General features: G+C 47.2%; 1 protein-coding gene across 5 annotated transcripts in view; it reads right to left on the reverse strand.

The window, feature by feature from the left end:
• Window positions 1–22,632: 22,632 nt before the first annotated feature.
• The window catches only part of ARHGAP12 (Rho GTPase activating protein 12), a 67,737-nt gene continuing 62,528 nt past the window's right edge, over window positions 22,633–27,841 (reverse strand). For all 5 annotated transcript variants that reach the window (XM_072328162.1, XM_072328161.1, XM_072328160.1 and 2 more), the window contains 4 exons: window positions 26,218–26,295; window positions 25,000–25,134; window positions 24,629–24,731; window positions 22,633–24,236 (listed from right to left, as the gene is read on the reverse strand). In XM_072328162.1, coding sequence (XP_072184263.1) covers window positions 24,062–24,236; window positions 24,629–24,731; window positions 25,000–25,134; window positions 26,218–26,295 — 491 coding nt within the window. In that variant the 3' untranslated portion in view covers window positions 22,633–24,061. The remainder of the gene's footprint in view (window positions 24,237–24,628; window positions 24,732–24,999; window positions 25,135–26,217; window positions 26,296–27,841) is intronic.

Genomic DNA, 27,841 nt, shown 5'->3' on the forward strand with positions numbered 1-27,841 from the left:
TTGTCTGAAGCGTAAAGAATGGGCCACTGCCAGAGGGAGGGTACCAGGCTTGACAGCCCAGTGGCCTGATCAGGTCTGGCATATCCTTTGTTCCTCTGTTCCAATTTAATGCCTGCTGGGAGTGAATTCCAGTCATGTGGGGGTGCTTTGACCAATGAATATTTACCAACATCCTGATCACCCTGGGAATACAGTTTAAAAAAAACAACTCCAGGTGAAGTGAACATATACTAGAATTAGCACTCACAAATAAGTCATGAGCATTTTTCTTTAACAGTGAAGTTAACGACAAAAACACACCTCTTTGGTTCATGCATACATTTAGGACTAAAGCAACCCAAGGCAGCATTCTCCATACATTAGTGGTACAAGATCTAGATTTCTAACTAATGATAAACCTATGTATCATGTTGCAATAATACATTATTTTAACGTTGCACTGCAGTAATCAAATACAAGAGTGGTAATCTGATTTCTTTAACTGCAGAGAAACCGATGCAGTAATAGTGCCAGGAACACCTCTGTCATGCTGAGCCCATGTGTATGTCATTATGCCACCTTTATCAGTGGCTTTCCCAGTTACGGTCTGAAGATCACTTGGTGCTTACCTGTGGGAACTGGCTGACAATGCAGCACTTGTCCTCCCTCCTTCCTAGCTGCTAAACTCACTGAAACAAGCAAGGAATCAATGATTGTCTTCCCAGGTGTCACACAGATGAGTAAGTAATTGCAGCAGCTATGGGGATGGCATGCCAGTAGCGGAAAGAGAGGAGGTGGGTTCGGTGGCTGTGTGTGGAGGTGGAGGACATGGCCACTGGGTGATCTCTGCTCTGACCTGTTAATGAGTCTCAGCCCCCACACTGGGTTGTTTCAGCTTTTAAACAGTGACAGGAGGAGATAAACAAGAGCTGTTCCTGGCCTCAAACACAACGAGTGAGACCTCTGAGGACAGAGAGCACGCAAAGTCCTCAGCTTCCTCTTCTTTAAATGAGGACTACAAGAAGCACACCTGGAGAGGAGCTCTGCAACACAGCACTGTTAATGCAGTGGTGGAAGAGACAGATTCAGGCTTGTGGAGCAGCAGAGGCCTTGAGTTATTCATAGTAAGAAGCTGTTCTGCTTTGTAGGCTGGGTCAGTTCCAGGAGTACAGAACTGCTCTGGCCTACACAATGCTCAACAAGGCAAGACTGGCAGCCACAACATTCAAAGGCCTCTTTGCCTAAAGATCACAAGATATTACAGTGGCACAGGATGAGAAAGTGAGATCTCAGTTACAAGGCTTTTACATTGCATTTCATCGTCTCTTCTGGTATTTTTCTTTAAGAATCATAGAATCATAGAATCATAGAATTACTCAGGTTGGAAAAGACCTTGAAGATCATCAAGTCCAACCGCAGCCTAACCAGTAGCCTATCTCTTAAAAAACAACCACAAAACAATACCACAACAACAAACCTCTTCTAAGTCATATCCCTGAGTACCACATCCAAGCGGCTCTTAAACACATCCAGGGATGGCGATTCAACCACCTCCTTGGGGAGCCCATTCCAGTACCTAACCACCCTTTCTGTAAAGAAGTTCTTTCTAATATCCAACCTAAACTTGCCCTGGCGCAACTTGAGGCCATTTCCCCTCGTCCTGTCACAAGTCAGTAGTGAGAATAGACCTGCCCCACTCTCACTGTAAGAACCTTTCAGGTACTGGAAGACAGCAATAAGGTCTCCCCTCAGCCTCCTCTTCCTCAGACTAAACAGCCCCAGCTTCCTTAGTCTCTCCTCATAGGGCTGATTCTCCAAGCCCTTAACAAGCCTCGTTGCCCTTCTCTGGACCTGCTCCAGTACCTCCATGTCCTTCTTGTGCTGAGGTGCCCAAAACTGGACACAGTACTCGAGGTGAGGCCTCACCAATGCTGAGTACAGGGGCAGGATGACTTCCTTAGTCCTGCTCACCACACCATTCCTGATACAAGCCAGGATGCCATTGGCCTTCTTGGCCACCTGGGCACACTGCTGGCTCATATTCAGCCGACTGTCCATCAGCACACCAAGGTCCCTTTCCGTCTGGGAGCTTTCCAGCCACACCTCCCCAAGCCTGTAGGATTGCCTGGGGTTGTTATGACCAAAATGCAGGACCCGACACTTGGCCCTGTTGAAACTCATTCCATTAACCTTGGCCCATCGATCAAGTCTATCCAGGTCTCTCTGTAGTGCCCTTCTCCCCTCAGGCAGATCAACACTCCCTCCCAGCTTAGTGTCGTCTGCGAACTTACTGAGGGTGCACTCAATCCCCTCATCCAAATCATCAATGAAGATGTTAAACAGAAGCGGCCCAAGCACCGAGCCCTGGGGGACGCCACTTGTGACCGGCCGCCAACTGGATTCCACTCCATTGACCACAACTCTCTGGGCCCGGCCATCCAACCAGTTCTTCACCCAGCGGAGCGTGCACCCATCCAAACCACGGGCAGCCAGCTTCTCTACCAGAATGTTATGGGGGACAGTGTCAAAGGCCTTACTGAAGTCCAGGTAGACCACGTCGACAGCCTTTAAGAAGAACAGCTATGGATTTGATAGGGAGATTTTGTGTGTATTTTTGTCTGAAAACATCCTATAAACCCTTAATTCCAAAGTCTATGACTCAGGGGAAAAAAAGAAAGATACACAGTGAAAGCTCAGTTGCTGGCAATGCAAATGCTCTGTTCTACTCTGTGACTCTGATTTGCTGTCCTGCATGCAAATCCCCAGCCTCTAGAGGGGGGAGAGTTTCATCTTCCACTTCCAAGTGCAAAATGATGACTGGGTCAGGATTTTCTCAGCTGACTGCAGTTTTGGGCAGGTAGGAAACTGGGCAGGAATCTGGAGTTGCCAGTTTCACTTTGCCTTAAATACCACTCTGGAACAGTACCAGTGCCCAGGCTCTCAGATGAGCATGCCTCTCACTATCCATGCCCTCACTGGTACGGCCCTTCTCATGCAGAGGCCTCACCGCAGGTCAGCAAAGAGGAACAGCTCTGTGGGGTTTCTGCTTCTTCCTCCACCTTATTTGGATCCAGTGTGCATGACTGGTGAACACCTGCACCCCATCAGCAAGAGCAAGTGAGCAGCACAAAAGTGAGTTGCTAGTGGGCAATGCCACGCAGGGATGAACATTTACACCTCCTCCAGTCCTAGCAACTTGGGGGGTTGTGAATGTGACTGCGTTGAATGGAATGGGGCAGAGCTCAAACATTTATACAGGTCACCATATAATTGCAGGAAATGTAGGACAGACGTTTTTGCATTAATCTGCAATGTTAAGCACTTAATCAACAACTTAAATATTCTTCAAATTCCCAGCTTGAGTGACAGCATCTGAATAGTTTTCTATAAGTTAAGTGGGCTTAAATTTAAGCACATTAGGGTTCCCTAATTAGTACTGACAGTCATAACCAGGTTTTCAGCAATGTGTATTTATGTTGCAACACGGATAAGGTGTTCAATCTAGATTTGGAGGATTTGAGAGTTTAAAGAATTCCAAAAATATATGTAATGGACCAAAGCATCAGAGATATGACATCTGCTCCAGAGCATGAAAGAGGCTGTGCTCTGATCCTTTGAGAGCAGCATAATTGCTAGAAAATATTAACTCCAAATAAAAGCGTCAACTGCTACTTGCAAGCTCTGAGCCACACTCCTCACTCCTAGCTTTCTGGGGCAGCCTGTCTCCTTGGTATCTGTTCAGGATGCTTCTCTCTTTTTAGTGCCGGATAGTCCTTACTGTACGTATCTTCACTAACCTTGCAGGGTAGCAGAGTGCTGTCACTGGTCTTTAAAGATGAGGATCATGAGATTTTGGCTTGCTCAAAGTCTCTAAAGTAAGGCAGGGATTAGAAAGGCCATCTTCGGAATCCCAGCTTCCCTTTTGTGCTTCCTGCTGGATGGCTCTGCTGTTCAGCAGCAGCTCCATAACATGTAGGTCTGCTGGTGACAAGTGCATGAGAGCACTGGCTGGTTCTGCAGCCACAGCCGTCTGGCTTCATGCTCCTAGTTAAAAAACAAGGGCCAAAAGGTTGTCAGAACTGCCAGTGTCTCTGCTTTTATACAGTGCTCAGCAAATAATTGACAACTTGCAAGTCATTAATGTTTTCAACCTGTTATTCATAACTCTGCTTGTCACTTACTTGGTGCCCGAAGTGTTATTGCTATTTTTTCATTCCCAAAGTGATCAGATCTGAAGTCCTATTTACAGGGATACAGCTTTTGGCAGAGCTTCCACATTGTTAACAACCAGGCTCATAACCAGCAGCAGAAAGGAACCTCAGAGAGGGCTTTGCACAGCTTGGGAAGGCTGTTGTTAATGCCTCTCACCCCTCTCTGGCTTGCCAGAAGATACAGTCCCAGTTAAACAAATTAAACACTGCCTCCACAGTGCTTTTCAAAGACTTTTTTTTCCCCATAGTTTATACCAGCACCTGAATGATATTTTCACTGTCTTTCTCTCCTCCTCCTATCCTAAAGTTTCATCAAATATTTGATATTGGTTACTCCTCGAAGCCTAAACTCTGCCATACAGGACATGTATGCTGACAGAAGCTGAATAGAGCTGTATGAATAATGGATTTTTTTTAATCTGGCAGCCATAACTGTTGCAAAAGTGTAAACCCTCAACGAATTTCCTCAGATCAGCACTAAAGTTCTTCTTTTCTTCTTTTTTTCTTCTTTTTTTTCTGAATTTATCTGTCCTTCCTGTTCCAATAAGTGAACATGAAAATAAAAATGAACAGTTTGTTTTTGTTGTGTTTCCTTCCCCCCTGCACTCTCCTTCCCCCCATCCTCCCCCCCCTCCCCCCCCATCCTCAAATATAGAAATGAATTATCCAGCAGTTTCAAGGCTTTCTTCCTGCTAAGGAGAGATGGTTTGGCCTGGCCTTGGCTCAGGTTGCTCACGGAACTGATTGTCCCACACATTTCTGGACCCCAGCACTGTGGGGCTGGGCTGTTCAGAGTTGGCCCAGGACAGGCTCAGGATAGGACCAGGACAGGCTCAGAGCTGAGGGATGACACTTGGATGGCAGACCTTGTGCCCATGATGGGCAGCTGCAGAGTGCATCCCTGCCCACAGCTTGACTGCTTCCCTGCCAGGCACCCAGCAGGACCCGGCTTTGCTGTTGTTCCTGATGTCGCTGCTAGCTGCCACTAGCAGGGAGCCAGGTGTAGGCCCGTGAATGTTCTAAATCTAATTGAATTTAGCACTTGGATGAAGTGCATGCTAGTTAGAATTCAGCTACATGGATTATTGCCAGGGTCCAGCAGCAGGTGGAAGGCTGCAGGGTGAAGCTTGGTGCCCTGTGTGGCCAGCACTGCCAGAACCCAGTGTGCAAAGAGGAGGTTTACGCTGTCTAACTAACAAAACGTTTATTAACAGGCAGCGTGAGCGTGTCTGCTTGGCTTTGTAATCACATCTCTGGGAAATGTCGTAACCTTTTGTGATGCATGAGTAAGGAGCAGTGGTTTGCTCTTGCTCAGTGGTTCCCCCTCATGCAGAGGAGGCTCTGGTGCCTTCCTCAGCACACAAAGAGCCCTTCCCATTGCCCGTGCAGGAGGATGTAGCATGATCCACACCATACTCTGTGGGCTTCCCTGTGTCATTGGCTTCCCTGTCTAGACACAGAGACGCTTATTAGATCAAATTCAGATCAGAGACATGGCTCTGGCCAAGATACCTGAGCAGTCATTGTCAAACTAAGCCTGGGGATTTGCACTCATTCAGACAGATCTTGTCAGAGAAGAGCTGGTCTTACAAAAGATGTTTAACATCAGTATTAAATACAAGACAGAGAAGTGCCAAACTCAGGAGGAGCCACCAGCTCAGTTAGAGTCTCAGCTACACTCACATTTGGTTGGTAGAAATTTGTCAGTGCAGGCTGATGGCAGAAGGACTGATAACAAACATAATGACTTTCTGTCTCCTGCTTATTGTCCTAGCATTAGCACTGTTGCAACAATGAATTCTCTGGATAGAGCAGAGTGTACCCTAGGCATTCAGCCGCGGCAGCCCTATACTTTTGGCTAGATAAAACAAGACAGGCAGAGAGAAAGACTTATCAGTGGTGCACGGCAACAGGGCAAAGGTCTAAAAGCATGATGTGGAGCATGGAAAATTCCAACCAGACAGCGGGAAAACATTTTTCACCGGGGTGTGAAGGTGGAGGTCCTGACACTGCGGCTGGTTCCCTCAGGAGGTTGTTGAGTCTCCATCCTTGCAGATGTTCAAAATCCAACTCATCATCGGTAAGCAACTTCCTGTGGCTGACCTCCACAGAGGAAGAATGAGCAGCATCACCTCCAGAGGTCCTGCCTGATTCAATTTTTTGTGGCTGTAGGCAATGTCCTGCCTAACCAGGCCAGCTGGTCTCCTCCAGTCTCTTTGCAGACAAGGCAGAGAAGCAAGTGCTCCAGAGCACAGTGAGGTTCTTCAGTGTGGCCGCTCAAGAAGCCATCCACTCTTTTCCAAGACCTTCAGGAGGTCAGGCAGGCAGACTGGGATTTTTTGTCAATCACCTGTTTTCACTGTCCTACTCAAGTGTTCGATGCACGGAGAATGACAGGATGTAAAAATTGTGCTGGTTTCAAAACTGCAAAAAAGGACAGTAAATGCTGGACTTAACATTATTTGGGATATCTTAACTTTCTTTTTTCCTACCCCAATTTCAGTCACAAGGAATTTTTAATTCCTTGTAATGTAACTACTACTGCATTAACTATCTACTGGCCAGTCCACATTGCTAGTTAGCTGAAGGCTGGACCAGGAGCTTTTCATGTGCTCATCTGTAGTTCATCCTGGGGTTACAGAGTCACTGCCTACTGGGATCAGGAGCTTTCCCAAGCTCTGGGTTCACTGCCCAGTGAGCTTGCAAAGAAAATCAGACTTTTCCCTTAGGCACCATTTAAAAGAAGGGTATTCTTCCTTTCTGCAGAAGAGAGCAGTCAAAGTCTGGAGCTTTCAAATTCTTGAAGATCTCATGAGTTTATAAAGGCTCCATCAAATTCCTGTAACTGTTTATGCTCACAGTTAACAACACTGTGCTGTACTACAAATACGTTTTAAGGCTTCATCCTATCACTGCCCTGCATGAGAGCAGTCCCAAGAGTTGTGCTTTGCAGGACATGTCTCCAGGCCCATGGCATGAAGCTACAGAAACCACTACTCTGCACGTGTTCAGCTTCACCCCAAACTGATAGCGGCTGGCAGGTTTTGCCCCCAAACCAGGATCCAGTCTCCTTCTGGAACATATGCAGGTGCAGAAATTCACAGCTGCAATCAGGTGGTTAAACAGGAGAAGAGGAAATGTCTCCCAAAGCAGCCTATATATCAGTTCATGTTCTGGCTCTGACTGCCTTGAAAAACAGAAAATCGCCTCCTTGTCCATTAGCTTTCAAAGAGCAGTAGCTGCAGTTAAGTACTGAGGTACCTCATGTGCTAAGGATGTTCTGAGCAATGCTTTCATTCTTCCAGAGATTACAGTCTGCCTGAAATTAGAAGATTATAAACCAAAAAGGCCTCTTAGGTCTTCCTACATTTTCCCACTGATAAAAGGTATGGGATGGAGTGAAAGAGCAGCACCATTTCATCGCTTTATCCTAGACACGATTGATTGCAGCACAGAAAGTCTCTCCGGGCTACCCTGCATGCAGATGCTGGACGCACACAAGGTGGGAAGACTTGTCAGCTCTTCAGAGACACTTAGTGTGTAGCGGCAAGCTCTTTACCAATGCATTTGATGCATGCAGGGAGGAAGGTGTTAATCTGCTCACATCCAAGGCACAGGCTGCAGGCTGGCTGCTGGTAATTGCTGCCCCATAAAAGTGCCTGTCATGCCTCCTTAGTCCTTAAATATCCAAACTCAAAATAGATGTCTGTGCAACATGTTGAGCCCGGCACTATTGTTTGGCGAGGCAGTGTTATTCATTTAGCTCCAGCCAGCTGCTCTCTATATTCAGCCTGGAGGAGCAGACTGGAATTCGTAACCAGACAGGCAGGCTGGGAAGCCATAACTTATTCCCCGCGCTGATAAACCTGTGCATCCAAAGTACAGTAAACAAATACCCGCTGGGAGCCCGCTCCAATGCTGCATTCTCCTTTCCCCTGCCACAAACAGCAACGACCGCAAGGGAAGCCGCCTTCATAAACAAACGCCCTAGCCCTTCATTCTCTATCGGCTGCATGACATAGCGTCGCTGCTGTGTCGAACGCGGCGCAGAGCGGCAGGATACAGCCACAGGTCGCACTCTGCAACGTACCACACGAGGTCGAGGCCTGCGCCTTCTGCTGGGCGGGGACCGGCCGCGCTCGGTTGTTTGTTCCCACATTGCCCTCTGCCGACAGACGCGCTCGGAGCTGAGCCGTGTTGCAGCGCGCAGCCCGGTGAGGCGCCCAGCGCTGCGGGCCCGCAGGCACGTGCTTGGCCTCGAGCTGATGCTGTGCCATACAGCCCTGCACCCACAGCACTGCTGCGGGGAACCGGGCTCCTCAGATGACCACGAGAAACTCGGTCTGCTTCCCCGTGCCCTGCATCAAAGCACTCAGTGATCTTTTCCAGGCCATCAGCAGTGGCTGTGACAGCAATAGGGATTGCTAAGCGGGCTGAATAAGCACAGTCTTGACTTTGTAAATCACACTCGCCATCTTTTGGCTGGTTTCCTGCATTCTGAAGTGCTGCCATCCTCTACTTGTGATGGGGTCTCACTTCCCATATGTCTTTGAACCACCTCCAGCACCATGTGGGCTGCAGGGCGGTAGCAGTCTGTGGGGCTGTAGTTGAAAAGGCTGAGCATTGGTGTATGAAAATAAAAGGGCTGAGACCCCCTGCTCTGGGACAGGGGTGTGCTTTACCAAGGTAGTTCAGTTCCCCTTCCCTGGGTTCCATTTAACTGAAGTGAAAAGAGAGCTTTAGAGGAGGCAGGTGCAATTCCATAGCGAGGAAGTCAGGACAGCAAGGAGAGTTGTACTGAATATTCACTATTTGCACTATATCCAGTCAAGACAGGTTTTTTAATAATACATTCATCAACGTGGGGGAAACTCAAGTGCTATGCATTTTCCCTAGGGAAGCTTTCATCAGTAGCTCTGCTATAATAATGTGAAGAGCACAGAGCTTGTTGGTGATACTTTCTGTCTCAAAAGATATTGCTTTATACCATGAGCAATCATTAGGGAAAATGTATTACTAGCACGACATACAAGCATTTGTGTGAGAAGTGTGTCTGTGTTCCTTCTTTAGCAGGATGCCCCTGAACTGCACAGAAAGTGACATTTTGGTCCTTTAACAGGGTCTGGTGCTTATAAAGGTGCTAGGCAGAGGAAATGATGCTGCTAGTTATATGTGTGCTATAGTAGTTACGTAAGTCCCTGCATGTCTTCAGTGAGCACACTGGGTGCACAGTAAGGGGTTTCCCTTCAAGGGCAAACAGTGGTTAAATTCCGCATAGTTCCTCGGGCCCTGAATTATTTCCATCCAACTGCTGATGGTTTCAAAATGTTTTCAGATCTGCTACGAAAACAAAACAAGTGGGAACATCTGTGAAGCTGAAGCAGCACGGTGCATGTGGGATGGGCTGAGACAGGGGAAGGAAACCAGCCATGGGCCAGCATGCTGTCAGGTGCCATCTCCATCGCTGGAAGTGCTGGCAAGGAGGGAAGCTGGGACGGGAAGGAACTGAAGAATGAAGCCACGCATGAGGGCCATAAATAAAAAGAATAGAAATAATGAAGCTTAGGTACTGGGAGAACTCCTGCCACGTAGGAAGAGGAGCAGGCTGTGACTCATCCATCCCAGCCCAGTCACTCCAGGGCAAGCGTGCGAATCACATGAGCGTGCACCGAGGCGCTATTTATAGCCAGTAGGTGAAGCACCAGTTATTTATTGTTGTGTTTGTGCAGAAGGAAACTCCCCAGCACAGGAAAGATGCTACTCCAAGTCTCCTGTGTTTCCTGTTTTTATGTATCTGCTTTCCCTAGCCTTATTTCTGCTCACATTCTTTATTTAAAAGCATCTGTACTAATGATGGGAGAACTGATAAATAATTACCAGCACCGGTGTGATCCCCTCCAAGTGCTCTGTGAATGCAGCCATGTGGCAGTCCCCATTCTGCCTGCATGCACCAGGTCTCCAGCAGCACCCCTAAGGGTGCAGGGCTGGCTGGAAGGCAGGACCCCCTTCGGGGCAGCCCTGCTGCAGCCAGCCCCACTCCTGCTCTGGGGAGCTCTGCTGAACGCCATCTCGAAACAGAGACGTCAGCTCTGTTCTTCCTGAAAGCATCACACGGGTTTTAGCTACTGGCTGAAGGTGTCCACGGCCCCTATAAACATTAAAGAGAGAGTGTGATTTCTGAACAAACGAACGTTTGATGCATTTTAAAACTGACTCTCTGCCCTATTTGGAGAATCAGTGCTTTGCTTTTTAACAAAACCCTTTCAAGCAGCAAATTGTCTGGCTTTTTTTCGTACATAAATTCCCCTTGTCTCCACTGAAAGACCTGTCATGCAGGATTACAGTGCAGCACTTGCACTTCTGTGCTTCAGCACACACATAGAAACATAATCTCCCCACCAGTGTCGTTCAGAGATTCTTTTTCTGTCTTTGTAACACAGCCGTGACTTGTAGTTTAGCACCTGAAATCCTTAAACTTGGGATGGGGGAAAAGACACATCTTATTTGTTTGCTTAATACTCCAAAGCCCTCCCAGCCAACAGCCTGGGATGTTCACAGCCCGCCCTATTTTGCTGTCACTACTTGACAAGCCTCCTCCGCTGCAGTGAGACTCGGCTCTGAGTCGTGCACCTGTACTAATTTCAAACTGTTTGGGTGAGTTTGATTTCCACAAGTGTAACTTCTTTGGTAGCTGAGGCCTGGCTGTCCCAGTTGTGCTGTGGGGTCAGTGCAGGCTGGCTGCTTTTGCCTGTTCAGTGCATGCACTAGGTGGACTTCACATTGCTGCAGTGAAGATGCCTGCCCAGATGAATTGCCCTGGTCAAATACTTGAATAGAAACGGATCTTCTCTTTCATGATTTCTCTCCCTTACTTTGCCTTTCCCATCAAAGCCTGATGTGTGAAGGTGGGCTGCTCCTCAGTGGGAGAACAATCCCTTTCAGAATCACAATGGGCAGTTTAGAAGATACACTGGGAGATCTCACACAATCCCCTCTCCCAGTGGATGACTTCCAGCTTACCTGCTAACAGGTTCCCCACATTTCAGACTGTGTGTTCCTGGGGGATGTCTCTTCACTGATCAAAACCTGCCTGAGAGCCTCCATTTTCAGGAGAGGATGCAGTACGAGGGCAGAGTAAAACAGCCACTTCTGTCTTCCTTCTCTGCACTGAATCACAAGGTTGGAAAGGACCTACAAGATCAACTAGTCCAGCTGTCCTCCCATTACCACTGCTACCACAAGCCACTAAACCATATCTCATAACTCCTCATCCAGACACCTCTTGAACACTGACAGGGACGGCAACTCCACCACCTCCCTGGGCAGCCATTCCAGTGCCTGACCACTCTCTGACTGAAAAAGTTTTCCTTATATCTAATCTAAACTTCCTCTGGTACAACTTGTGGCCATTTCATCGGGTCCTGTTTGTTGCCTGGGAGAAGAAGCCAAACCCCTCATCACAACCTCCCTTCAGGAAGTTGTAGAGCACAATGAGGTCTGACTTGACTGATGCTCAAATACCTGGAAATTAATGTATTGTGGAAAAGGAACTGTCACCTCACACCTTGCAGACACTTTCTTCACCTGTTGTCTGGTTGTTTACCTGCAGCTTGTTTTGTTAATGTGCTATATGGGTTTTTTAGTCAGTTTTAGTCAGCTCTCAGGTTGGAGGGCTCTCAGGTTCAGCACTGGGCTGGTAGCTCATTGCCTCATACCTGGCATTTTCAGTTCCAGACTATTCATCCATTACTTACAAGTCAGATAAACGCATTCTGCTCACCTCTCTTAAGAAACTGATAAATAAATACATAAGCATATGCTTGGTAACAGTTTGGCAGATAACAGAGTTGGTCTATTAAACAGAAGAGAATTTGGTTCTCTGGGGTTTTACCTGGGCTGGATCCAAATACAAAGTCTGGCCCTGAATTTGAATTTCCTGCACTTCAGGAAGTTTCAGATCAGAGTTCGGCTTTAGACTGCCACAAAACTCGGTCCAAAGCACACATCCTGGGCCCATGCTCACAGCTGGTTTCCTTTCTCCTCTCCCCATCAGTTTCAGCAAGTGGGGATTAGGATTTCCCCTGCCCTCCTACTGCTCTTTGCTAAACTAAACCTGTGACTTGTCCGCAAGTGAGAGGTCCGCAGCAGAAGAGCTTCAGAGGGTTTGCATATAGTGAATACTCCCTGTTCATGTAATAAATACATACTATATATGTCCTTCTGTGGATCATTTCCCAAGGACATTCCCACTGCTGGGATGGAGGTGGATCCAGGCTCTTCTCCTCACCTGTTTCATGGCTGCTCCTTGTTCTACTTGTGACACATGGCAGGTGTACTGCAGGGCTACCCATCCTGTTCCTCTTGTGGAAATGAGGAAATTCATTTCCTGTCTGGATGTATAAATGATGGGCAGAACTCTGCAACCTTTGGTACGCTGGTAAAGCATACAATCTTCTGCCTGAATATGATTTCCAAATAGTGGTTCCAAATTGGAGTAACCGTGACCTAAGCTAAGCTGACCCTTTTTTCCAAACAGATTTCTCTGGCTATAGCTTAACAATAAATCAGTGCCAGCACTGTCAACATAGGCCCAGATACCAGTGAAAGTACACCTCATGGTAGCTCTCTGGTAACCCTGAGGAGCTGCAGCTTTAGGAGCTGTGGGCCTGCTGTGATCAGAGAACAATTTCAAGAAGCTATTAAGTCTGCTCATACAGCACCAGCGCAGATGGGAGCAGAGCTGGGCCAGGGCACAGGCAGCACCCACACGTGGAATCCTGCCCCGCTCCTCTGTTCCCTCCCACAGCAGCACAGCAGCCATTTGCTGTGCAAATCTGGAGTGTGACTTTTCAACCAAATCCATTCATCCAAAATCCATTATGGTGCACCTGCAGATGTCAGTATAGCCTAAAAAATATATCCTTAAAAAGAGGGATCCCAGTCAGTGAAATACTGTGCTTTGAAGCGTCCACACACAGCTTGTGGCTCTGCTCAAGGTTTGGGTGTTTTAGAAGGGAATATTCTCCTGTGGTGAGTGGCTCTGGGTTTCAGCAACATCTGCTGCCAGGTTTGCAAAGGAGCCCACAGCATGAAGGCAACTGAAAGGGGAGAACTGGGGGGCAGGCTGTGCCCACTGAAGGCAGGAAGGGCTCTTGCCTTGAGGTTTGGACAGCAGAAGGCAGCTCTGGAGAGTGCAGCCTTGGCTTCCCCCAGCAGTGCAGCTGTTGTCCATTGGTGCACCTGGCACTTCTCTTTTGGCCATACTGTTGCCGGTGCCCCACTGGGTCAGCAGGTGCTGTCTCAGCCCAATGCAGATTAGAAGAAGGGCTTTTGGCATTGTCTTCGTGTGTTTGTAAGAAGTTATAGATGTGTCTTCAGGTGAGAACCATCCTCCTTTTATTTTGCATGATTTGTTCCTTGAAGGAGAAAGCAAGGGCTGAGGGCAGGGCAAGGAGGATGCACAAAGCAACCCTGCAATGGAACAGGGCGTGGAAAGGCAAAGGTGATGGCTGCATTGCAGCACCCTTGGGATGCAATGCTCTTGCAGGGAGGTGTCTGCAAAGCACAAGGCACAAGGGGCAGTGGTCATCCAAAACGCAGCCCTGCTTCTGCCTGCAGGCACATTGGGTGCTGAGCTGAGGGACCTGAGGCAGAGCTGAGGCTCTGTAATGTGAAACTGCACTTAATTACATCCTAACCCTGAAAGCGCAAACCACTTTCCTAAGAGGGACTGCACACTGAGCCTTTTAGCAGCCTGGTTTAAAGCAAATGCCACTGGGATGTGAGGTGGCAATGACCAGCAAGGGGCTGGAACAGCTCAAATGTGGTTCCGCAGAGATGGCTCAGGGGAGAAAAAAAAAGCTCATGTCTGTCTGAGCCCGCACCTGGACAAGAAAGAATGTGCGTACATGAGTGTGTGTGTGCATGTGTGCACGTGTTGCTCTCCTTTCCATTCTTTGTGCCACTCCTGCAGACCAGAGATGAGGGCAGGTGGCCTCCGGGCACAAGGCTATGCAGGGCCCTGGGTGCAGGCAGCTGCAGCAGCACACACTGCAGTCAGGGCTCGAGCTGGGCTCCTGGCAGGCAGGAAGCTGGCTGGAGCGTCGTCTGTAATGCTTAAAGGCTTTTATAATGCTATTACTACTTAGAGTAACCTGTTGCCAACAGTGCAAGAGGGAGCACCACAGCCATGCCATCCACAAACCAAATCAATCAGTAACCACTGAGCAAAATACAAGATTTTTTGTTATTTTTCCTTCTGGTTAAGGGTTAGGAGGTATAAAAATGAGTGTCACCCAGCACCCCAATCCTGCCAGTTACTCACGCTCTAGCAAACAGTTGTGCTGGTGTGACATGACCAGGGCCGTCTCAGACGTGAGATCTGCCCTGTGCCACTTATCTGCTGGCTGAATAGGGCCCCAGGAAAGAGTATGAACAAAAGCCTGCTTGTCCTATTTATAGCTGCTTTGTGTCCCAGGCCCTGGGCTGGGTTCTTCTGAAGTTTCGATCAGAACAATGTCTGCAGGTTGGCAGGTGTTCTGGGATGGGCACACTGACCTATGGGACCACGCAGGAGGTGGCTCCAGGCAGAGAGAATGTGACACTCACTTGGTGACCCGTGGATACCCCGAGGTGGCTGAGACACAACCACCTGCCCCAGCCCGCTGGCAGCAAGCGCCATGCAGCCATCTGCTGCAGCCCCACGCAGCCCGTGGCCAGAGTGCCAATTAGCCTAGTCCCTAATCAGTGTGCCTTAATCCAATAAGCCGGGACATGAGGAGCCAGAGGCGGTGGTGGAGCGGAACAAAAGCTGTTTATCTGCCTCAAACGGTCCCACCAAGCAGGTTAAAGCTGACGGTGTCACAGTAAACAGGCAGCTCTGAGAACATACCCTCAGCCAAGGGAAATCCCCCACCTCAGGGTTTGCTTTCCGCCTCAGCTCTTCATGGGACAGAGAGAACAGTCGGGTTTCCTCCATCCCTCCTCCTGCTGTGGGGGAGCAAACTGCCTGCTGCTCCTGCTTCAAGTTGGAGCGTAAAGAAATGACTGCAGAAGCAAGAACCTGAGTGACTCCTGGCTTCCGGGCTTTGCCTGTGAGTAACACTGAGGTGTGCATTAGGTCCAGCTTGTTCCCTGAGCCCAAAGTCTATATACATCTGCCTGTGCTATAAGCCCCTGACTCTCATCCCTGCCCATTCTTCCCTGCATTCCCTCCCTGATGTGTCCCCAAAACACTCCTGCTCAAGTGGAGTCCCTACCGGCCCTGAAAGCACCGTTAATCCCAGTCCCCGTTGCACAGTGTGTAGCAGATCTGTCCCCCACCACCCGCTGGGCCCAGCTGAGCTCTGTGCTGCTGCTGCGGTGCTCCTGCAGAGCCCCAGCCACCCGAGCTGAGCAGAGGGAGAGACCTGGGGCAGCACTTCTCTGCAAGGAAAAAATGCACACAAAAGACACTTCTGACTGCTTTCCTCTTATAAAGTTTATGGATACCAGGTGTTTCCCTCTGACATTTCACTAAACCTCCTCTGTGAGGCTTTTGTTGCTTTCAAGCCAGTTTCCAGTTAAAAGAAACTTATAAAATTGCCTACCGTTTAACACCTGTTTAGTATCAAGGAGAGGGGGAGATCCTGAAGGCCGTGCTCATGCTAAATAACCACTCCCTCAGCACATCACTCCTACAGAGCTGGGAGCCAGGCTGTGGAACCACGCTGGTGTGGGGATGGGGGTGAGCACTTGCAGCAGGCAGAGCTTGGGCATGGGCTGTGCCCAGCAGGCAGCCAGGAGCACAGGAGGAATTTTGCAGCAGGTAATTACAGAACAACCTCACTGAGCCTCGTCACTCAAAACCCGCCTGGAACTTCACATGTGCAGGCTTAGATACCGTGAATGAAGTGGCCTCTTATTGCTTTAATGGCACAAATGTATAGCGTGTGAACTTGGAGGCTGTGGGCACAGCAAGCCTGCGACTTTGTGGGTTGTGCTGCAGAGAGCAGAAAAACACTGTGTTTTCCACCTCCAGTGCTGCAATAAGAGCAGAATGACAAAGTAATTGCTATTGTCTGCTGGGACTGCTTCCAGTTCTACTCGTACTCATTGACCTTTCCAGCTCCATTTGGCTTTTGCCTTTTCCTTCTTTGTGACCAGTTCTTGCCCACTTTGATCTCCTTCCATTGCTGCATTTTAGGTGCTAATCTCTAAGGAAGAAGTATGTCAAAGCCTTTCTTTAAAACCCTTTCTCTCAAGTGCCAGTAGACTTCCAAAGAGTGCCAGCACATGGGGAGAGTCTGAACTCCTCTTAGCCAGGCAGATACTGGCTGAACAGCTGTGTGTTAGCAGCTCCATTCTTCTGCAGCATCATTTCCTTCCAAGCTGTTCAATCCACAGCCCTATAGCACATCATCTCCCTTTTCCTTGCAGCCTTCTTTCCTGAGATTGGTTTCTGTGTAAGGAGGGGTTTGTGGTGTTAAACCACAGGAAAGGCAAACTTGCACAGGTTTCGTGATGTCCTTCTGTAAATGAGTTGAAGCTCAGTGAGGCCTCCTCCTTCCTTCAGACACTTCCAAATGCCCAGAGGAAGCACGAGAGGGAAAAAAGTCTCATGCCTTTCTGTGTAAGACCTGTGATGTTGGCTTTGCTTTCAAATTTGACACTGCAGATCGGTGCTTCATGAGACCAAAAAATGCAGGCTTAAGTCCAACCATGCCAGTTGAATTGTGCTGGCATGACATGACATTCCAGTGTTACACTCTGAAGGAAAGACCACTTTTTAGGGCTTGAAGTATTTTCAGAGATGTCCCCACCAGCAACTGTGATGGCTCATTGCAGACATGGAGGGAGCCCTTCTCAGGCCTCTGAGGTGCTCCCCCCCAAAAAAGTGTGGGTACTGCCTTGGGATCATCCCACGGAGGGGTTCCCTGGGAAAGAATGCCATGGCTGCATGCAAACACTGTGACCCAAAGGAAATTCCCCTCAGAAAACCTCAACAAGCTTTTAAGCTGTGGGTGGTTCTACAACCCTTTGGAAACAAGATTTGGGCTGAAGGATTCTGGGCAGCCTGTGGTGCTGCTGCCAGTAAGCACTGAGATGCCGGGGGAGGTGAGCATTCCCTGCTGAGGGCTGGGAAACACAGGCTGAGGAGTGAGGACAAAGAGATAGAAAGAGATGGAGCAAAATGAGAACAGTTGAAGAGAACTGAAGGGGAAAGCGAGCTGTCGCCTTCCCTATGCCTGCAAAGCTCCAACCCCATGCCAGGTTTTTAAAGCAGTGCTCTGGAACCACTACACACGCTTTCAGGTAATGATTTGGTTCCCTGATCATTGCTGTGGTGTTGGACCAGGTGACCTATAAGGGTCCCTTCCAACTCAAACAATTCTATGGTTCTGTGGTTTGGTTGTTTATGGTAGCAACAAGAGCCATGCAGGACCAAATCTGTCCTGTGTGCCAACAGGAGAAGGGGGCTGATTTTAAAGCTAAGAGCCTAATCCTTCGCATTAGCCACATTCTTCTGCCAGCTTTCGCCATAAGAACATGGTCTCCAGATTGCAGAGTCTGCCAAGCAACGACCGCCACATTGCTTTGACCACTGGAACTGTGTGCAGCACGGCCCATCCTCCCACGTGCCCAGAGGTGGGGTGGGCTGTGAGCATGTGGGGTGGAGGAGCCAGGCTGCCCCACCAGCGTGTGGTGCCATCACAGCATGCTGCACTCCCAAGGTTGCATTTCGAGTGCCAGGCAATGTTCTCCATAGCTGTGATGCCCCCTAAGGAGCGGGGCTCAGCCATGGTCTGGTGCTGCTCGGCCTTCTGTAGCACAATAAAAATGCAGAAATAGCAATATATTCTTTCAAAGAGTAAGGAATGGGCTACCTTTAAATAAATAATTGTAAAAAAAATCACCATCATCACAGGATGATGGATAGGTTTTATTTGCTTTCTTTCCCCACTTTAGAGATGCTAAAATGATTCTTCGTTGAGCAGTGGGAGCAGAGCTGCTCACTGCATCACCTGAGCTCCCTTTCTACAGGGTGACAGGGCGTTATTCAAGGCTTTCACAGCAGCTTGGGAGTGCAGTGGCACAGAAAGTGCTGTGACTCCATCCACAAGTGAGGAGAGTGCTTAGAAGTAATGTAGTAATGTTCTCTTCTCCAAGCAAGATGTGACTCTGGATGTGGTCTGCTCCAGGGCATGCTGCTGCACTAAAAATACTTTCTCTGGAGGAGAAGTGGATTTTCAACCCAAAATATGTATAATAAATAAGTAACACGAAGGGCTACAGGAACCCAAAGATATGGATAAATAAATACACACCAATTCTGTGAGTGAATGTGTATCTGAAATAGGGTCTGAGCCTTGTGTGGCCCTGTGTGGAGCCAGGAGCTGGACTGAGTGATCCTTTAGGTCCCTCCCAGCACAGGATATTCCATGGTTCTACACTGAAATCCATGCGGATAATTTTCCAGTGGCAGGAGCTGAGTGCAGGCCCAGCGCCGCCAGCAGCGGGGTAGCAGGGCATAATTAATGTTTACTTATAATCAGCATCTTTCTGCACCAGCAATCACGGCAGGCTGAAACCAAGCAGGGGAAGCAGGAGCCCTGCTGCTTTCAGCTGTCTGGAGCAATAATTGCGCTGTGCCACTGCACCTCTGGGAGTCTGGCACCATCCATCCCCGCTGGTGACCGCCAGGCAGCCCGGCCCCAGCACGTCTCTGTACAAAAGGTGGAGGAATATAATGGTGTGCTATAGCTCTGCCTATGGAAAGTGGGGCTGATGGCTTAATTGAGGTTAAAACAAGCTCCAATCAGAGGGGTAGAAATCTAACGGTGCTACTTAATCTTATATAAATACAAGAGAGACACAAGCGCGTGACAAGAGAATAATGACCGACTCCGGTAGGGTTTCTATGGAGAGCAGCCATTAGCCATGCAGCCAACGGGCTGGGCTGGAGCGGGCTGCTTAGCATTCAGTCCTGGTGGTGCAGGCTGTGAGCTGGAGCCTGATTTGAATTTTAGGGCTGGATTTAACAGTCTGGAGCAAAGCGTCACCTCGCTCATCTCTTCTGCCTCAGGCTGTGGGCAGACCTTTGTCCCAGTGTGGCAGCAACCTGCCTGGGGCATGGGGCTGGAACAGAAAGGCCTTTGAGGTTCCTTGCAGCCCAAACCATCCTACCACTCTGATTCCAAGGATGAGGATGGGATCCAAGGGAAGGGATGAGGCTGGCATGGGAGCATCATAGGCCCAAGGGGAAGCAGGGAGCATGCTGCAGGTTGTCTCATAGGCACAGCCGTAAGGGGAATGCAACTCCATTGCCCCAGCTCACACTCTGGTCAGCACACTGCGGGACAGCCAAGGGCAGATTTAAAGGACTGGGCTTGCTTAGTCTGAAGAACAGAAACAGAAACAGAAAAACCTTGAATAGATTTGTAGGCTGCTCTTAGTTGTGCAGAGATGAAAGGGGAAATGGCTGCATGTGTGAACTACGTGGGATGGACAGAACAGGGAAAAGATGAAAGCAAATTGCAGCCACAACTGCCCAGATGTGCAAGAAAGGAAGCTTTCTAAATGAGAAGAGACTTACGTGCTAGAAAGGAGTGTCTGCGAGTTTGTATGCCCTCCACCAGCAGGGTCTGCAGAAGCAGAACAAACTGCTGCTGGGATGCAGCAGTGCTGGGATGCCCGTTAATACAGGCAGTGCTAACTTGTGGAGCATGGCAGGTGCTGCACAGAGGGAGGCACATCGAGCACAGGGCTATGTGACACAGCAGATATTGCAGAGGTGTGTGTTGGAAAGGGAGAGCTGAGCAGCATTAGCACCCGGACAAGGCAGAGCTGATGCAGACTGCAGGAGGGATGAGGCAGCTCTTCCTGCTGAGTCCAAGCACAGGGCAGCAGCACATCAACTAGCAGGGCAGGAGAGGAAGTGCTCAGCTTCCAGTGCCCGGTGCAAAAAGCGAAAGCCTTTCCTTACAGGATTTATTACTATATAGGACAGCTGTTTCTTTTGCCCTATCAAAAGGAAAAAAAGAAACCCTCCCCTGCTCCATCAGCCTGGCTCCCTCCCAGCTCCTCCTGTGCCCGGGCACATTTTCTAAGCAACAGTCCCTCTGCTGTCCCTGCTGTCTGTCACACCTGCTTTGTCCCGTTGCCTGCCCTGCTTTGCATTCCCCCATTCCCACACTCGGGGCCTGCTCCCCCCTTTCCTGTGAGTGACAACTGAGTGCAGTAAGCTGCAAGATTCAGTAACCCCAATGCTATCCCATAACCATTCCCATTTGCCGCACTGTGTGCACCGAGCGCAACGTGAATTTCTTCTTTTGAAAGAGAGCGGCAGCCAAGTACCTCAACAAACTGCGCATCTGGGGGAGTCCGACCAAACTCTAATATTAGAGCTGCCATTTACGTCTCAAGGAAATAAAAAGGACCAGGAGGCCAAGCTCCCTCCACACGTCTTTCATGTTGGTTTGCTACACAGCGTGATCTTGTTTTACAAGTGCTCTGTTTACAAGAATGCTATGGAGAAAAAAAAAAAACCCGTTCATTTAAGTCGCACAATCGCATAGGGCTACTTTTGAGAAAGGGCCGATCCAGCCCTACCAGCTGCTGGCCCGCAGAACTTGGCAATTGTGGAGGCTAATTAAGATTCCTCGGAGCTGCTCTCTGCTCCTCATCAGACATGCTGAGCCTCCCCCCGCGCCCCAGCAGGATGCCCACCGCGCGGCCCGCTCATGAATTAACCGATTGATTCTGAAAATATCTTTACTTCGGGCCTAAAGAAAGACGCTCCCTTTAAAAGGAAAACGGCAGCTCTCCGCATAAGAATGAAGCGATAGTACAGCACCCACAGCCGGCACACACAGCCGGCACACACAGCCGGCCTTCTCTCTCACGCTGCCAGAACCAAGGACTGCCAAAGGGTTGGGTGCACAGGGAAGCCGTGCTGGCTGGCTGTGTGGGTGGGTGTCAGCAGTGAGACCAACTTACACACACCTTTCAGTGAAAAGCAGCATGTTCAACATGAAATGAGCACGTATTTGCCGAGCCTGTGTGCTCACCTCTAGCTTTAAAGAGAAGAAACTCCTACCTGGTATGGATCGAGGCTGAGAGTGCCTGAGCAATAAGGCCACGATGCTGAACTACAGAGGCACGCGGCTGTTACTGCGACATGACTTGGACCAGCAGCAAAGCATGAGATCTCCAGTCCCTTCCAGCAGTTGTGACTGCAAAGGTTTATATGGCCAAGCTTTAAGCTAGAATCTGATCTGCTTCATATATTTCTCAGTTCAGGCTCTGATTCATCTGACACAAACAGCTTTCCCTCCCATGTCTGTGCAGAACTCTGGGTTTGATTTTTACAGGAAAGGTGACTGTGGGAAGAAGACAAGGCAGGTGAGGTAGTGAGGAATCCCAGTGTGCTGCCATATAGAATCTCAAACACACCCTCAGCTCGGGCAGCTGCCCCTTTCTGAAAGGGCAGTGTTCAGCTGCACCGCTTTTAGTTAAGGAGTACTTTCCAAGTGAGACAACTAAAACTCAGGACGATTTCCCTGCACAAAAGCATACTGCAGACTGTAATAACAAAATGCTTTATTTTCTGGGAATACAAGGAAAAATGCGATGTTTGTCCTTGTTATCAAATGGTTCTAAGAAGGAATTCTTTCTCTGAATACAGAAACACTCATACAGCTTATCTATCTCCTTTAGCAATGGGGATTCTTTATTTTACAGCTGAAGTTGGGATTTCAATAAGCTACAACAACAGATTTCAACTTTGCTCATATTCTCTCATAGATGGGGCACGTCTGCCACCCAGCACCGCTCTTGTTTGAAAGCCTAACAGGAGGCTGAAGAGACAACACAGATGTAGCCATCACAATCCTCACCCAGGCTGCTTTGCAGCAAGCCACAAGACTTCACCATTACCACAACAGAACAGTGAGAAAGCCACAAGGTAAGCTGCTTTCTTCCTTTATCTACGAAGACTTCTCACTCAAGACTTACGGTTGTGAAATTCTCATAGCATTCATCTGAGTCCATCTCAGTATTTCACCACACATCCCCTCGGCTGGAATCTGGAACTCTGCCGTGAGGCAAATACAACAGATTCAAAGTGAAAGTGACTTATTTCCCAACGTATCTGCTATCTGTGGGACAGGCTGAGAGCCGAGATGATAAATGAGAGGTGCTGATAAAAGACTGCAAACTTATTATCCATAAATTACTTCCGTCTTCCACGAATCTTAGAGTAAGAGTTCAGGAGTTGAGCTTGTTAAAGAAAGGGGGCTGGGAGGTTCCTAAAATGGTCAGGTTTTCAAGTAAGCATTCATCTTTTAACGCAGCACAACAGCTCCTTGCTGCAAGCAGCATCCGCACTAAGCAACAACAGTTGTCAGTCTTACTGTGTAAAGGGGGTTCACGTTGTCTGAAGCGGGAATGGCAAACTCGGAAATAACTAATGGTTGTCTTTATTCAGGTTAGACATAACAAAGATGTCAGATACAGCAGTTAGTCTAGAAAAATACATTTAAAAACTCTGCAGCAGACCGTGCCTCCTGTAACAAAATCTTCCAAAACCAAATTGTACAAATTATTCTACATTAATGTAAAAAGAAACTCTTAAATTTAGCATCACGGCTTCCATCAAACTTCTCTCTATCAGAACATGAGTTTCGCTGTTTGTAGATGTTAGAGTTTGTCAGACATGTTTCTAACGTATCCTGTACATATTAAATAACCTGAAAGGCTCCTCTTGTAGTGCATTAATTTAGCAAGCACACTCAGTATTTTTCCAGTACCATTCGTGTTACAGTTATTTGCCCACAAACGTAATTAACATCTAAAAGTGCACACAGTTAGGCCCCCCTCCCTCTCCATAACCTGTTTCAATGCTGAAACCCAGACATGGGCTGGAAACGTTATGCTACTGCAGCTACTCTACCCATGGTTAGAAATGTGTGACTAGAACGTTCTTAAACTATACAAGAACTGAATTATATACAAGAACCAAAAGGACAGTCTGTATTTACATAAGAAACTTCCACTACCACAGCATTATACCAAGAACTCCATACAGTGTTACAGTCGGTATTTACTCAGGTTTTAGCTGTAATTCAGCATAACACAAAACCTAGCTCAGGAAACACCCTGAAAAAGAAACGAACATATGCATTAAATATGACTTGAGTTATGCCACAAGACAAACATCCATTGCTGGATGCTCTTACAGGTTCAGTGTTCGCAGTAGTGTGCTGTGCTATACAGCAACTCGGTTGATCCAGAAATGTCGCTGGGGGGAAAAAAAAGAAAGAAAAGAAAAAGGAGAAAGGACAGCAGATGTCATGTGAGGAATGAGACCTGAATAACCAACCCCAACTGATAGCCTACGGCACTCACTGCAAGCAGAAACCCCACGGAAAAGCATCATACCGACCCACGTAGCTTGCCTGTAACATGCCTAAGATGGAACTTCACTGATTATTTCTCTTTATATAACTTTTCCATACCAAATGGGAATATTTCAAGGTCAGATTCCAGATTATCCAGTTTGAGATTAATAGCTTCACTCTGCAAGAAATCCAGTGTATGAACCTATACCGTAGTTTGCAAATGCTACTTTAAAAAAAAAAAGGCCAACTATAAACTTTTTAATTCACTTTTTTACAATGAATTTTTCAAAGAAATCCAAACAATGAAAGCGTTGTCTCTAATCTGCATTAAAGTGGTAAAACACTTCTCCTGCTTCTCCCCTCCCCCAAAAGTGCAAAAATCAAGTTGCTTCTTGGTCCACAAACATAATACATCATATACAGTGAGAGATTCTCCTCCTGATGGAATACTGCTGCCAACCCATCACTTCCAGTTTCCACTCCATGAAAATGTCAGCGTCCAAAGATGGCATTCAATTCCAGTAGAATTAATTCTACGATCTGGTTCTGGTACACTGTATGGACTGCAATGTTACCAGTCTCTTTCTCTGGTTTGAGTAAGGTTGGACCAAAAACTATCGCTACGCTCTGATAGGTCATTCGGTTCTTTTCTCCATTTTCCACAACTCTGAAAGAGAAAAAAGTACACACAACGAAGATTTGTCAGTGCTAGAGTAATGGGATGACAGAAAAAGTCCAAAGCAAATGGCTATTCACAACATTTACTTAATGACTACTGGGCTTGTTATTAGCACAAAGCTGCTGCCATTTCCTTCTCTACAAACAAGTGTTGTTTGGTGATATTATCCTTGAAATCCTCACAATTTCTCTAACACGAGACAGTAAGCATCACAATTCTGCCACTCACCATCCACTTGATGCTCTATAAATACAGACTGATGTATTGCTTTTATGAAGTCCAATATACACAACAAAAGCCCAATAGGCATTGCCACCTCCTCTTTTTAACTTGACTATTTAGCTTTAAGGGAATATCAGCAACTCCAAGCCTTTCCTTACCTCTTCAGGTGTCTGAAGAGTACTTGCATAGTGTCCTGATTTGGTTTTGGCAGCTGTTTGATTAGATCTTTAACAGCATGGACACGCTGTCTCGGTTCTTGCTCTGCAGAAGGAAGAAGTGTAGAAACAAAACCTCAGTAATTCTGCACAAAACTTTATGATAAAAATTAACAGACTGGAGCTAAAAGCTTTGATTTCTCAGGGCTGATATCAAGAGAGCATGCTGCCACCTGCTGGGCAGTCTGCGTGTTACTGACAGACAACTGCAGGTAAGCCTTGCAGACACTCATAACAAAACATTCTACAATAACCAAATTGCTGCTATTGAGCAGAACTCGTATCAAGAGCACAGAACTGCTTTCCATACTTACTGATTGCATTGACAAAGTCATTGAAGTGGTTGTAAGTGAACAGCGGCTCTGGCAGTTCTCTGAAAAACATCTTTAGAGCTCCCGTGATGACATGAATATCTTCCCATTTACTGTCATTCAGGTCAAGTTTCTCATCTGAGAGAGAAAAATGAATAATGTTAATAATTTAACTATAAAAGCCTAGTTAAAAAATGTTAATTCCTTTTCTTTCCTGAGTTTATTGCTTTTAAAGTATGGGAGGACCAGCATCCTGCTCCAGCCTCTTCGCTGCTGGGTACAGAGCTGCAATGGTATGAAACCTTTTACATTCATAGGTGGATGGGAGAAAACTTTTCAGAACAAATACCGTGTGATATGCTCATGAGGCTGCACTACAACAACCTTGCATGCTCTCTAAGGAGGGCTAAAACACTGCCAACAATCCACTCCTTGGGAGAGCTGCAGCAATGCAAAGTGTTCCAAACTACGCCAAAAGGAACCACTGAGATGAAATTAAGCAGTAATTCAACCTCAGCCTTGAAGCAGGGTCTCTCCTGAACCCCCATGGACAGAAGCAGTCAAACTTCCTGCTGCGCTACATGCAGCTATCCTGCCAAGGAGGCTTTACAGAGAAGAATCCCACCTCTGCAGGTAACACAGAATTTACTTTTAGACCTGAATAATCAGGGAATGACTGATCGAATCATGGTGCTTAGATGAGCTACTGTTGCTCTTCCCAGCTGCAGGCTACCTATTGATTCCCACTGAACCAAACACTATGGTACAGATACATGAAGAGGTTTTATACACAAGAGTACTGTCAAGCTAGCAACCCCCATATTAATCTTGCTAAAAAGCACTAACTTACAGTTTAACTAGTAGCTCAAAATTCAGTATGCTGTCTGGGGTTCTTTAGTCATTTTTTCCCTCTTGAATTCTATTACCACCTTCCTTCAGAACAACATCTAGCAATGCCTCCATGTAAAGACCAAACCCCCAGGCTGTTAGGGTGGTGGTTTTTTGCTTATTTTGTTAGGGTTTGGTGGTTCCATTGTATTTGTGTGTATGTGTGTGTTTTTACGCACTAAATGCCACCGTTTTGCGGTAACTTTAAGGATAGCAATCATTTGTCAAGAAAAGCTGCAGTTACACATTAAGAATTCTTTTCTCCTGAGTTCCCTACAAACTTTAAGCAACCTGAGAAGCTATGTGACTGTAATGTAGTTGATGAGAACTTACCATGATTGACTGCAAATCTGAGCTTCTGTATGACTGCAAGATTACCACTAACTCGGTATAAGCCATCAACATCTAATCCTAAAATAAAGGGATAAACCAATTTTAATCTTTCGTGCATACAGGTTCTGAAATCATCAGGCTCACAGGTCTACTCTGTCAAACTGAAACCCAAAGCTGCCCACTTAATCTTGTGCAAACGATCACCTGGTTTGGCAATAAACATTTCACTAGATTTTTTGATGGGTGGAAGGAAGGGATATATGCAGGGTCCAACATACAAGAACCAAGCACTTTGTGGATGTCCCATTCTTTAATTTATGGTTAAGAAATATCAAGTCAGGCATAAGAGAGCATCTCAAAGTTGCCAGGTGTCCAGGTTTCAAGAAGGAACATCATGCCTGCACACTCACTATCCAACAGCCTTTAGAAGTAAACGGGTAGCCCTTGCCTTTACAATACTGCAACACTCAGCCAGGCAAAGAAGAAAGCTGTCTCTGTGGATGCTACTGCAATTACTCAGAATTGATTAGCAGGTAAAGAATTAAACTGAAATGCCACTTGAATACACCATATGAATCAGTGCCCCTGAGGGCTGAGTGCTGCCAGAATACCTTCAGTCCCTGTAGCTCATGGAATAGTCTGATACTATACAGCACAGTTATCAGCACCATCTGACATGTGCCTTTTCCCCATAATCCACTAGTCATTCCTTTACAAAAAGAATAGATTTGTTGTGTTTTGGAAGTTTTGGAGTTGAGGAAATAGGGAAAAAAACTGCTCATTTCTGTCAGCTTCCCCTCAGGTGTTTAAAAAAGGACAACTTCACCACCACCTTCACTGCAGTCCTGTCCTTAAAATATGAATGACTTTAAAAAAGAAAAGAAAAATAGACCCTCTCTATCAAACTGTGGACCTCAAATGGGAATAAAACCCGCTGTTACAAACAAGATGGCAGTTTGTCGACCTACAGTATCGCAGTGGAAGGGAAGCAGCTGTTTTTCCCTTCTCAGGACACAAGACAACAGCACTGAGAAAGAAGATAACATGCTGCAAAAAGTCCTAACAAGTTCCCACTGAAAATGCCTTAAAATTCACTTACAGTATTCCCTTGTAAACATCCTGAACTCAAGTTTTGTTCCCAAATTAACAGACCATCTTCTGATCAACAGTTATGGAGATTCCATACACCAATCTCAGTTGATACAGCAACAGCAAGAGACAAGCAAGAAGCCCAACCCACAGGCACACAAGTCAGGAATTACAACCAAGAAATTTCCAACCAAAAAAATGTGATTAAGTCCTTGGTAGCAGACAGCCCACAGCATCACGTTTAACCTCTGTAAGCCTCTCTTCACCTGCAGTAAAACTTTGATGAGACAAGCTCTTCTATGACTCCTTGCAATTTCTGCTCCTTTAAACCCTTACTGCCAAAAAGCTGTTCAATGTTCTCCTCATCTTGAAAGACAGTGAAGTAGATCAATTCCTCTGATGTAAAACTTACTTCCCTCTCCCCACACTGGGTTCCAGCTACATTCCCACTCCCAAAAACTCATTACCTACAGACATGCATCAGATTATTTCCTCTAACAGATCAATAGCACATTCAGGATTAAAGCATTCAAAA

Source organism: Excalfactoria chinensis, chromosome 2 (genome assembly GCF_039878825.1).
Source record: "Excalfactoria chinensis isolate bCotChi1 chromosome 2, bCotChi1.hap2, whole genome shotgun sequence".
Taxonomy (NCBI): Eukaryota; Metazoa; Chordata; class Aves; order Galliformes; family Phasianidae; genus Excalfactoria; species Excalfactoria chinensis.